We start from the raw sequence: 13,310 nt of genomic DNA, 5'->3' as shown, positions 1-13,310 counted from the left end.
GGAGGTTGCAGTGAGCCAAGATCGGGCCACCGCACTCTAGCCTGGGCTAGAGAGTGAGACCCTGTCTCAAAAAAAAAAAAAAAAAAAAAGAAAGAAAGAAAGTTGTGATGGATAGCTAGTCATAACTGGAGAGCCTCCCAGGCAGCCAGGGGACCTGAGTGGCTGGGCCCTGCCTGGTGCCGATGCCTGGATAACAGCAGAATGGAACTCACATTTGCTTTCCTGGGTTGAGAGAGCCGAGGTCCAGCTCCCTGTCGAACTCGGTGCGAATGTCCTCCAGGGCTCCGTCGTCCCCGAAGGCCCCCCACTCTGTGTTGATGCACATCCTGCCCTCGTCGCCCTCCACCAGGTCAATGTTGCTCATGTCCTCCATGTAACAGGCATTTGTGCCAGTTCCTGAACCAGGGATCAGAGAATATGCAGAGAGAGGGCTCCCAGCTGGGCACAGACAGAGAACTCTTGACGGCTGGGGAGTCCTCCTCAATGTACCACAAAGTGCTTTTCATTCCCTGGGGGCCGGCTCTCGCTGAGGGAAGCAGCTTGGGCAAGCCCCAAGCACATGGGGAAAACAGCTGACATGTCAAGTCTGCACTTCTCAGGGTGCTCAGGGTTTGCGGTTCTGAATGGAGTCAATTGTGAAGAAGTCCCCTGATGAATATGGATGAAAGCTGACGAAGCGCTCTTACAAGACGATGATATATGAAGCTAATCTTGTAAATATTTTTTTCAGAAAATCACCAACCCAGGGTAATTTTGAAAATTCTTTCCCTAAGCTACTCAGCTTCCTCTCTATTTGGTACTAAAAATATTCTTTACTTATGGCCTGCCACAAATTGTTTCTAGCAGAAGCTGCATGCTTATCTTAGACAGTGATTAGCTACCACCTAAGAAAGCAACACTCCATTATGCAAAACACAAAATCGCTCCAAGGAAATGCTTCAAACACTTGAGCACTGGGGAATGACTGCAAGTGGGCACCATCTTTTTGGACTCTTTTGGGAGGATGGAAATGTTCTAAAATCAGATTGTGGTGATGGTTACAAAACTGTATGTTTACTACAAATCATTGAATCGTACACCTAAAATCGGAGGACTTTTATGCCTCAATAAAGCTATTTGAATTTTCGGGTTTTTTCTCTTTTTTTTAGTATCTTTCCTTGGCTGATACTCTGGTGTGAGTATTTTAAATGCCAACATGGAAAATGAGAAATGTAGAAAAACAGAATGTAATGTTTGGAAAAAGCTTTTCTCAGAAATGCACAGACACTGTTTAGGCGTGGCCCCCCAATCTGTGGTTACCAGATGCAGCCACAATGACAGACGGGTGCCATGACTAGCAAAGGCCTGATCCATCCCGAGGATCCTGGAAACAGAAGGGCAAACGGAGCCCCTCAGCTTTAAGGATCTGCCCTTCGGGAAAGCCAGGCTGAAGAGGGTCTTGAGGGACATTAAGAAAAAGCAATTCAGAAGAACCTTCCCCAGGAGGGGTAAAGAATGGGAAAAGGAGAAGGGGATATTCAAGAACAACCTATAAGTCAGAGCCATTCAGCTGTACTGTACCCCAGACTGCCTTCCCACACATTCCTCCAGCAGACCCCCTGGCTCTGGTGTGGAGACCACCCACTGGACACCCCCACTGCACCACGACCTCCCGGTCCAGAGCTGCAGTGCACCTTGCCTGACAGTCCAGTGGTCTCTTGGATGGTCGCCCTGCTTCCACTCTTGTCCCCAGTAATTGATTATCCACACAGCAGCCAAAATGGGCTTTTAAAAAATGCACATCCGGCTTGGCGTGGTGGCTCCTGGCTGTAATCCCAGCACTTTGGGAGACCAAGGTGGGTGAAATCACTTGAGGTCAGGAGATTGAGACCATCCTGGCCAACACAGTGAAACCCCATCTCTACAAACATACAAAAAATTAGCCAGACGTGGTGGTGGGCACCTGTAATCCCAGCTACTCGAGAGGCTGAGGCAGGAGAATTGAGCCCGGGAGGCAGAGGTTGCAGTGAGCCGAGATTGCACCACTGCACTCCAGCCTGGGCGACAGAGCAAGACTCCGTCTCAAATAAAAAAAATAAAATGGGCATCCATTTATCCATCCCCCACCCAGAGTTCCCCAGTGCCTTCCAGTCTCCCTCAGGGGATAAGCCGGTGATCTTACAGTGACTGTGTCCACATCCTGTGCAATCTGCCCAGTCTGTCCACTCCCTCTCACTTGAGTGGCCTCTGACTCTCAGCCTTCACTCATCTCATCCGGACATCACTCAGCTATTGGGTTCCCCCAGGACCCCCACCCATCTCCAAGCCTGTGGGTGTCCTCTTTCCTTTGCCAGGGATTCCTTACCCCCGGACCTCTACCTTGCCCCCTGGTTTGCATCACTGAGGTCCCGGCTCAAATGCCATCCCTCAGAGAGGCTTCCCTGACGCCTCATCTCACTCACGGTCACATCACTGTCTTTGTTGTCTTTTTTTTTTTTTTTTTATCATGCTAACCACCACCTGAAATTATCTTAATAGTTTAGGCTCTCTGGGCCTCTCACCCACCTCCCCACCGAAAGTTCCCGGAGCACAGGAACTCCCCACTCGGAACCCAGTGCCACGCCCAGGGCCCAGCACACAGCGGGTGCTCAGTAAACACTTGCTGAATGATGGATGAATGGATGAGTGAATGAATGAGTTTTACATGTACCTATGTTGCTTCTCCTAAATAGTGTCAGCGTCCTTCCCGCCGAAGGGCGGGAAATGCTCAAGAGCTTGCTGAAATGAAACTCCCCAACAGTCCCTTCTCCCCCACCCTCAAAACACCAGTCCAACTGAGTTACCGACGATGACACCAACTTCGCAGTAGGGGTCGTCATAGGCACAGGTCATCATGGTCCCCACGGTGTCATTGACCAGGGCCAGGATGTCCACGTCCATGTCCTGCCGAACACAAGGCCAGAGGGCATCAGCGGGTGGGAAGGAACTGTTTCCCTCCCTCCTTCCCCACAGAGGCAGCGGGCAGGGAAGGTGGCTGCTGAGACATCCCTAGATCCTGCCTGCTGGGCCTGTCTGAAGGAGGAAGGCCTCATCAAGGTTCAGGGTGTAGGAGAGAGAAAGAGCCGACGGGAGCTGAAGCGGGGAGCCCGACCTCCCGCTTTGCGGGTGAAGGCCTCTACAGTGGAAATATGAGGGACAGGCCACCAAGACTCCAGCCCTTGCTTTTTGTTGTTGTTTTTTTTTTAATTAAAAAAATTTTAGTTTTTAATCTACAGATAGGGTCTCATTATGTTGCCCAGGATAGAGTGTGCTGGCTGTTCACAGGTACAAACATAGCACACCACAGCCTCAAACTCCTGGGCTCAAGTGATCCTCCTGCCTCAGCCTCCCGACTAGCTGAGACTACAGGCACACATCACACCCAGGTTTCAGCCTTTGTTTGTGGGACCCTGGGAAGACATCGAGGAAAGCATGTTTTTCCTGGGAGCAGTGGCATTTCCAGGAGAAAACACCAACATCCTCACCCACGGGGACATCTCAGCCAGCAGGCACAGACTCGGCCAAGTCCTCCCCATGTGTGGCTTGGTGACTTCCTGTCTGGATTTCCTGTTCTGCCAAGTCGGCTTGGCTTATTGCACCAACATCCCCCAAAGTTTGGAAGAACGTTTTAAAATAAAATGAGAGCCAGGCATGTGGCTTATGCCTATAGTCCCAGCTATGCAGGAGGCTGAGGTGGGAGGATCATTGGAGCCGAGGAATTCGAGGATGGAGTGCCAGGCACTACCAGCCTGGGCAACACAGCAGGACCTCATCTCTAAAAAAAAAAAAACAAAAAAAACAAAAAAGAAAACAATAAGGGAAAATGCAGGCTATAAAAGAATAAGATCCCAGCTTTAAAAAAAAAAGACTGGAAGGCTGTGTAGCAAAACATGCCTCTTGCTGTCAGGGTAACAAGCAATTTGGGGTTTGTGTACTTTTCAGCTCAGCAAGGAGTGGGTCTTGCTTTCGCAGTAGTTTAAATTATTGTAAAATACATTCAACAAATAGGGATATTTAATGGACAGAGAGTGGACAGTGAAATACAGAACCAGCCTGGAAAGAATATGATCTTTTTGGCCTCAGAGAGGAGGGCGTGCAGGACCTACACCCAGCATTAGATCTAACCAAGACCTCCGGAAGAGGGCTGTGGCTGCTGGGGAGGCCCAGGGATGAGCTGGCCACCTTTCAATAGGGATTTGTGCAAACCCCGCCTACCGAGGCTCTGTGGGTTCATCCAAGTTGGCCACATCTGTACTACAGTAGGACCTTCTCTAAGATCAATTCCTTCTCTGATTCTCCCTCCAGGCAGGCACCATATGTGACCCTTCACGCCACCCCCACCCTCTCCAACCCAAGAGAAAGAAACTAGGGCTGGGAGAGCCTCTCACACCGAGGTGAATTCCTCACCTTGTGTCTCCTCATGGCTTTGGTCAGACGGCTCACCACATCCGTGTCCTGAACTCCTCGTGCCTTAAACTTCTTTGTCCATGAAAGCAGGACACCCTGGGAGAAGATTTCAGGTCCAGTTTGAATGAAAAGGGTGCTGAGATGTGCAATGTGCAACTGAGCTGCAGAAACTTCATGCCTACATGCATCCCCCATGGCCTTCTCTTCTCTAAGCTGAATCACCCCAATTTTTAAAAACATCACTTTTGCAGCCTCTTCTAATAATTTAAATGACTGTATTACTCTCATCTGAGTGGTTTGAAATATATGGTAGCAGAAGGAGTAATTATTGAAAAGTTAGAGCTCTTGGATTCATGAGACATTAGACAAGCCGTTTAACCTCTCTGAGCCTCAGTCTACTCCTCTGCAAAATGGAAATGTACCTGCCTACCTCTCTCAAAGGAATGCTCTAATGAAAATACCTGGTGTATTAGACATGCAGAATGCATGGTTTGCCAGGTCCACAGAACAGAACTAACATGGTGGAACCCTGCAGGACTGTCTCAGGAACTTAATTTCAACTTAGAAAAATGATTCTCAACCAGGCAGAGTGGCCCGCACCTGTGGTCCCACCTGCTTGGGAGCCTGAGGCAGGTGGATCGCTTGAGGCCAGGGGTTCCAGGCCTGCCTGGGCAACATAAGGAGACCTCGTCTCTTAATAAGGAGAAAGAAAGAAAAATGGTACACAATTTGCATTCTCAATCATTGCTTACAAATGGTGTTTCCTGAGTTTTGTGTCTGAAATCGCAAATAATCATATAACTTTTCAGACTGGAAGAGAACTTGGAAGTTAAGAGAATCGCCCAAGTCTTCTCAGTCAAGAGCAGCTGACCCAAGCTCACAAACTTCCTGACCACACCTCCTCCATTTCCCTCAATTTATGGATTTTAAAACCCTGAGACTGAGAGAGGGAGGAAATTGCACTGAATCTCACCGCGAGTGAAGGACAGAGCCCAAGCAGAACACAGGTCTCTGACTCTGGACCAGCCCTCAGGCTTTTTTCCCTGCACCACAGCGCCGCTGTGTGGTAGCTCTCCCTAACTTCTGCCCTCACAGGCTATGACAACATCCCTGCCTCCCCGGACAGATGCACAGGGTGGCTTTCTTCAAAACTCCCTGTTGCAGGGAAGGTGGATGGGGGAAGTGAGGGATAAATGCTTGTGATAGAATGTTAAAAAGGCAATTACATACAACTGTGCATTTTCTTTTTGTCTCAAATATTTGGTGAGTGGAATCAACCATAGATTTCCTAAACTATAGATACAGGATAACACTTGTGCTTAATATATAGCTATGAGTGAAAGAAAAACCCACAATTCTAGTGGTGGGAATAGTTGAATGTTGAGATAAGTGGTGATTTCTATTTTCTTCTTTAAACTTTTCCATTCCTTCTCTCTTTTTTTAAACCTTGAAAAAGTATTACCATTTATTTTATTATCAGAAAAACATGCACACACACACACACACACACACAAAGAAATTTCTCTTTGGTTAAGACTTTCTGTTCCCGACTGGATTAAGAAAACGTGGCACATATACACCATGGAATACTATGCAGCCATAAAAAAGGATGAGTTTGTGTCCTTTGTAGGGACATGGATGCAGCTGGAAACCATCATTCTCAGCAAACTATCTCAAGAACAGAAAACCAAACACCACATGTTCTCACTCATAGGTGGGAACTGAACAATGAGATCATTTGGACACAGGAAGGGGAACGTCACACACTGGGGCCTATTGTAGGGAGGGGGGAAGGCGGAGGGATAGCATTAGGAGGAGATATACCTAACGTAAATGATGAGTTAATGGGTACAGCACACCAACATGGCACATGTATACATATGTAACAAACCTGCATGTTGTGCACGTGTAGCCTAGAACTTAAAGTATAATAATAATAATGATAATAATAAATTTTTAAAAAGACTTTCTGTTCCCTCAAAAATAAGAATAAAAAAAATGTCAGGCTGGTCTCGAACTCCTGACCTCATGTGATCCGCTCTCCTCAGCCTCCCAAAGTGCTGGGATTACAGGTATGAGCCACTGTGTCCGGCCTCTCCTTGATATAATTAAATGCTCTTCCTTAGTTTAAATTTTACCTGAAAAATCTTTATTGTGATATGGCACTATAGGTCAAAATGGGCCGGGCACAGTGGCTCACCACACCTGCAATCTTAGCACTTTGGGAGGCTGAGGCGGGAGGATCACCTGAAGTTAGGCGTTCAAGACCAGCCTGGCCAACTTAGTGAAACCCTGTCTCTACTAAAAATGCAAAAATTAGCTGGGTGTGGTGGCGCGCACCTGTAATCCCAGCCACTCGGGAGGCTGAGGCAGGAGAATTGCTTGAACCCGGGAGATGGAGGTTGTGGTGAGCCAAGACCACACCACTGCACTCTAGCCTGGGCAACAGAGCTCAAAAAAAAAGAAAAAAAAAAAATCAAAATGTTTTCAGGCACCTGCTGCCATTTTCATTGAGGTTCTAAAGTGGTGTCTTTCTGGAAAGGCACTGTGGTTGGGGCGCTTATGAGCTTGGGGTGGGCTACTCTTGGTTGTGACTTTGTGCAAGTCTCTTAACCTCACTGAGCTGCAGTGTTTCTCAAATGTAGAATGAAGATAATCATATCTACCTCATGGAATTGTTTGGGGGATTTAACAAGATAATGCGCATAAAGCATTTGGCACAGTGTGAGGTACAGTGTCAAAACCCGAGGTACGTGTTTTTATCGTTATTACTAAGAAGGATGTTGGTGGATATTCAACACAGATAAATGACAAAATCCTGGATGGGTAAACCATACGTTCACACCCTCCGCTGCCAAGCTATCAAGAAAGCGTGTGCGTTAAATTCTCAAAGTTGAATGAATTCTCACAGAGCTTGAGAATTTTCTTCCTTCTTCCTGGATTCTCTGTTTCAGAGCTCTCGAATAAGAGCAGCTGGCACACTCTCATTCCACCACCCACACTACAGGATCCAGCCAGGGGCCTGATTCCCGAACCCCTGACACACACGTCTATTCACTCCTGGGACCTCTCTCTGCCAGCCAGCTCCACTTGGCCTCACCCAAACATTCCCTGGAAACTTTTTTGTATGTTTTCTTGTTGTTGTTTTTTGTTTGTTTGTGACAGAGTCTCGTGCTGTCACCCAGGCTGGAATGCAGTGGCGTGATTTCAGCTCACCACAACCTCCACCTCCTGGGTTCAAGCGATTCTCCTGCCTCAGCCTCCTGAATAGCTGGGATTACAGAGGCCCGCCACCAGGCCCAGCTAATTTTTGTTTTTTGTTTTTTGTTTTTTTTTTTTTTTTTTTTTTTTTTTTTTTTTTTGAGACGGAGTCTCGCTCTGTCACCCAGGCTGGAGTTCAGTGGCGTGATCTCGGCTCACTACAAGCTCCGCCTCCCGGGTTCCCGCCATTCTCCTGCCTCAGCCTCCCGAGTAGCTGGGACTACAGGCGCCCGCCACCTCGCCCGGCTAATTTTTTGTATTTTTTAGTAGAGACGGGGTTTCACCATGCTAGCCAGGATGGTCTCGATCTCCTGACCTCGCGATCCGCCCGTCTCGGCCTCCCAAAGTGCTGGGATTACAGGCTTGAGCCACCGCGCCCGGCCAATTTTTGTATTTTCAATAGAGACGGGGTTTCACCATGTTGGCCAGGCTGGTCTTGAACTCTTGATGTCAGATGATCCACTCCCCTCGGCCTCCCAAAGTGCTGGGATTATAGGCATGAGCCACCGCACCTGGCTGCTTGTTTTAGAGATGGAGTCTCGCTTTGTGGCCTGCGCTGCTGAGTGCAGTGGAGTGATCACAGCCCACTGCAGCCTGGACCTCCCGGGCTCAAGCAGTCCTCCCACCTCAGCCTCCCAGAGTGCTGGGATTACAGGCATAAGCCACCATGTCAGGCCTCTGGAACCTTCTTTATATTATTTTCTCAATCCCTTCTTTATAAAAGAATGAAAAAGTAAAACTCAGCCTGTCCTCTGTACAGATGATGGCAAATTCCCACAATGGAATCAAATAAATGATTGACACCTTTCAACTGTGAGATAGTTATCAAGCACCTATTAAACACAACACATTGTGAGAGACCTTGGCGGGGAAGGTCTGTGCCCTTGGCGGGCACTACTTGCCCTCCAAAAGCCTCTGTTGAATTGAGGGATAAGATACGAAAGCACAAAGAGACAAGTAATCCAGGCACAGTCACCACAGCCTAGCAGCTACTGTGTAAGGCCCAACCACAGCGCTGGACACTTTACAAATGCTTTGCCTAAGCTTCACCTCAGCCCAACAAGCAAATATTATTATCTGCTTTACAAATGAGAAAACAAGGCGGGACACAATGGCCCATGCCTGTAATCCCAACGCTTTGGGAGGCAGAGGCAGGCAGATCACTTAAACCCAGGAGTTTGAGACCAGCCTGCGTAATATAGTGAGACCTCATCTCCACACAAAAAAAGTAAAACTAAATAAAATTTTCTCAAAGGGCAAACAAGAGGCTCATGAAATTAAGGAACTGGTCCAAGGGGACACAATTTGTCCTGAACCATGATTCGCGCAGCCATGTGTGTGGACCGTGGAAGCTCATTCCCTTTCACTATTCCACATCAATAAGCGACTCAAGCTGGCAATATCAAGCACATCCCAAGGAGGCCCATGTGACTGTCAACTGGGCATCATAACCAGAAGGGCCAGGAGGAGATTGATCAGCGTCCCCAACCCAGACAGGAGTGGCCCGGGGAGACTAGACTCTTCACAGAACGTCCCCTTATTTGCTGTCTTTATTCACATAAGATCAGGTTAGCTTCCTCCTGCTTACAGACTGAAAACTGAGACACACAGAGACGAGTTACCAGGAACCCCCGCCTGGCAGGTGGCACAGCTGAGACTGTGTACCCCAGGCTCTGTGTCTGCTCCAGGACATTCTCACTCCAGTGTCCCCATTCTAATCCTCCTCCTGAGGGCTCACGACAGGGACAGAGTCCCCAGCCTTCCCACGCTTCTTCTACTTGGCTATGTCAGTGGTCCTAAGTGCAGGCCTCAGGCAGCATCACATCTCCTGGGAACCTGTCAGGGAGGCGAATTTAGGGCCTCCTTGCAGAAACACTGATTCCAGTAGGCCCAGCAGTCTGTGCTTAAAACAAGCCCTCCAAGGAATTCCTCACACCAAGGTTTCAGAGTTACTGAAAAGCATTCCACTTTCCCGAGCTGTGCCCACGTTAATCATAAAATCAAGGCCACTGCGTTAACAAGTTCTCTGCCTCACACTGACGCCTCATCAAGAACAAAAGGAAAAGAAAAAGACAAACAAGAAAGCTCCCGCTGTTCTCTCCTGTGCATAGCCTGACTCCCGCCCGTCAACGCATTCCGCAAGCCCCAGTTCCTGCACAGCTGCTTCCCTCCGCGGGCTCTGGCCTTACCTCTTCCAGTTTAGTCTGTCGGCAGGGGAAAGAAAAAGTGAGGCCAAGGGGCAATTTCTTATGCTTTAAATCTTTGGTCTTCATGAAATCTGCCAGACAGTCTGCTACATATTCAAACAGCTGCAGAGAAGAGAAAGCAAAGGACATGGGCTGAGGTGTGGTTTCCCCACACACAGAAGCCACCGCCTTCCCTGCCGTCACAGGAGCCACCTGCCAGGTACCTCTGTGCCGTTCCCGCGGATGATTTCATTGGGCGTTGGGTAGAACTGACTCTCCATCTGCACGTGTCGCTTCCCTTCTTCAGCGACTTGCACCTTCAGCACTCGAAACTTGGACCCTCCGAGATCCAGGGAAAGGAACTCCCCATTTTCTATTAAGAAACAAATTCAGTTTCCATTTATTGAGGGTCTACTACAGATTACAGGCTGGACATATAATCAACGTCATCAAATCTTAACAACCACTAGGTATCATTATGCCCATTAGCCAAGGCTGAGGACTATAGCCATATCTCAGAGCCCTCGAGGTAAGGCGCAGAGCTGAGATGTGAACTCAATCTGCCTGACTCTGCAGCCTGAGCCCAACCCACTGGCTCATGCTGTAGGAAGGCGCATTTCAGCTGGAGAAGGCCAGTGTGAGCACAGTCCTTGCAGGTGGTATGAAAGGTGGCCTCGACGGTGGAGCCCACCCTGGGGTGCCATCACCAGGAAGACAGCTGGTACTCCCAGCCTGGGGAAACTCGGATAAAGGTATGAGGGGAAGACAGGGTGTGCAGCGAGGAGCAGACAGCCTCCTGCAGCCAATGATCCTATGGGCAGAGGGAAAACACTCCTGGAGGCGAGAGGAGACAGGGACCAAATGATGGCCCTTGAGGTGCCAAGGATGCTGAATTTTTTAGGCCAGAGCCACTCCAAAAGGAGAAATTGGAACACGACCCAGCCCAGCCCAAGACAGATGCCATTAATTGAAAGGTGGAGGCTGGGTGCAGCGGCTCATGCCTGTAATCCCAGCATTTTGGGAGGCCGAGGCGGGGAGATCACCTGAGGTCAGCAGTTCAAGAACAGCCTGACCAACATGGTGATGCTGCTGCTGTTGCTGGTCTATAGACCATAGTTAGAGTAGCAAAGGTGCAGCCAGCTCGATTTTTTTTGTTTTTGTGGAGACATCTGGAAATTCTTACCTTCCCAGATCAGCTGCAAAGGAGCTGATGGAGCCGTTTATTATTCGGTGAGGGAATTCAGGGAGTTAATCCTATGCAACTTTTATTACTCTTTATTATGCACCAAGCAAGACGGTTCTCCCAGATGCTGTCTTGCTGTGTAGGAAGTAGGGTAGATCACACAATCTATGTCCACACATTTACTGAGCATCTACTCTGTGCTGAGTAACATGAGTCAGGTGCTAGGGATGTACAGATGAAAGGCGATGTGCTCCCTGGGAAACTGATCCGAAATACAGGCACATAAATCAGCCATTTCCATATAGTAGGACCAGTGCTTAGATTGTGAGAGGCACAGGGAGAGATACCCAGATCAAAGCTGGGAGTCAAAGGCAGTTGGCTCTCCAGGGAGGGGACACAGAGCTGAGTGTTGAAGGGTGAGCAGGAGTCCGGCTGCCAGGCTGCGGGGAGCGGGGGTCTCAGGGGGAGGAACCACAGGCAAAGGAATGAGAGAGCATCCGATAGGAGTGAGTGTGCTTTTGCCAAAGGAGGGCAGCTGTCACAGAAATGAGGTTGGAAAGTGGTTCCTGGGTTAAATTTGGAGGGATTTGGAAAAGCTATCCCACCCCAAGGATCTCAGGCTTTATCTGGGAGGTGAAAGGGAGCCACAGAAAGATTTTAAGCTAGGGAATGCCAAGATCTGAGATTTTGGGGACAAAGGCCTCCGACATCAACCAGAATAGACGGAGGGTTTAACAAAAGAAGAGGCTGCTGTGCTGCCATCGGACGGGAGGGGATGTGCTGAGACCTGGCCAGCGTCTGTGCGGAACATCCCACTCCCAGCACCCGCACGGCGATCACACACCTCACTCCAACAGTGGCTTGAGGTGTCGTTTCATGGAAGCCACATGGTGTGATCCCTTCTGTCTCTGACCCCAGAAAAAAGGAACCAGTGTACCCTGGGAGAGTGATGATCTGCCCAGGCAACAGCGGTCTGTGGGACCTCGGGGTCTTCACAGACATCAAGAAAACATCCCCAGCCAGGCACAGTGGCTCACACCTGTAGTTCCAGAACTTTGGGAGGCCCAGGCAGGAGAATTAATCCCTTGAGGCCAAGAGTTCAAGACCAGCCTGGTCAACATGGTAAAACCCTGTCTCTACAAAACAAAAGACAAAAGTCAGCTGGGTGTAGTGGCATGCACCTGTAGTCCCAGCTACTTGGGAGGCTGAAGCAGGAGGATCACTTGAGCCTACGAGGTCAAGGCTGCAGTGATCTATGATGGCTCCACTGCACTCCAGGTTGGGCGACGGAGGGAGACCTTGTTTCTGAAAAGAAAGTGAAAGAAAAACAGCATCCCAAGTGGGGTAGATTCCTTTGGCCAATCTGCCTGCTCCAGAGGACCCTCCATGACCTGCCTTGGACACCAATGGTAGGTTCCCTTCTCCTAAGTCACTGCGGGGGCTCATGCCTTCACTCCCTCCCCTTCCCCGGTGCAGAGTCTCCCAAAGACGCACGGTGGCTGAATGTGGAGATTCCTGCAGATTCAGAGTCCCCAAGGGGAGGGACTGGGAAAGTGTGTATTAGGAAATGCTCCAGGTTCCAGGCTGACGACCTCAGGGCTCCGGGGCTCACCCCCAAGGCCTATGTGACCTTGGAGGCTGACTGGAGGCTAAGGTCTGGAACAGAGGCAGCAGGGGTCAAGCCAAAGAATCACCATCACCCTCACTCTTCCCATGCCCCTTCCATGACTGGCAGAGAAGGCTCCAGTATGAACACAGCACTTTCAAGGCACTTGATCCTGTCAGAACAGACCACTGTAGCCCCCTGACCAAAAGGCTGGGTGGTAATTAGGGCTCAAACAGGTAACTCCCTCACAGGTAGGTCCTGATGGGAGTAGGTAAACTCAGGACTTCTCTGGAAACTGCACACATTTCTGAGACAGACGCCATAAGGAATCAGGAGAGTTTTTTTTGTTGTTTGTTTTGTTTTTGAGAAGGAGTCTCACTCGGTCGCCCAGGCTGGAGTGCAGTGGCGCGATCTCAGCTCACTGCAAACTCTGCCTCCCCAGTTCATGCCATTCTCCTGCCTCAGCCTCCCAAGTAGCTGGGACTACTTCCAGGCTGACGACCTCAGGGCTCCGGGGCTCACCCCCAAGGCCTATGTGGCCTTGGAGGCTGACTGGAGGCTGCGCGCACCACCACGCCTGGCTAATTTTTTGTATTTTTAGTAGAGATGGGGTTTCACCGTGTTAGCCAGGATGGTCTCGATCTCCTGA

General features: G+C 49.4%; 1 protein-coding gene across 2 annotated transcripts in view; it reads right to left on the bottom strand.

Annotated features, from left to right (window-relative positions):
* The window catches only part of HKDC1 (hexokinase domain containing 1), a 48,767-nt gene that overhangs the window by 25,280 nt on the left and 10,177 nt on the right, over positions 1 to 13,310 (bottom strand). Inside the window, exons 3-8 of one of the 2 annotated variants that reach the window (XM_011927138.1) lie at positions 10,097 to 10,245; positions 9,876 to 9,995; positions 5,026 to 5,118; positions 4,426 to 4,521; positions 2,823 to 2,922; positions 213 to 396 (exon numbers count right to left, since the gene is read on the bottom strand). In XM_011927138.1, coding sequence (XP_011782528.1) covers positions 213 to 396; positions 2,823 to 2,922; positions 4,426 to 4,521; positions 5,026 to 5,118; positions 9,876 to 9,995; positions 10,097 to 10,245 — 742 coding nt within the window. The remainder of the gene's footprint in view (positions 1 to 212; positions 397 to 2,822; positions 2,923 to 4,425; positions 4,522 to 5,025; positions 5,119 to 9,875; positions 9,996 to 10,096; positions 10,246 to 13,310) is intronic. The other variant, XM_011927147.1, reaches the window with a different exon arrangement.

This window comes from Colobus angolensis, unplaced genomic scaffold, assembly GCF_000951035.1.
Source record: "Colobus angolensis palliatus isolate OR3802 unplaced genomic scaffold, Cang.pa_1.0 Scaffold12, whole genome shotgun sequence".
NCBI lineage: Eukaryota > Metazoa > Chordata > Mammalia > Primates > Cercopithecidae > Colobus > Colobus angolensis.
This window is presented reverse-complemented; position numbering and strand designations above follow the sequence as displayed.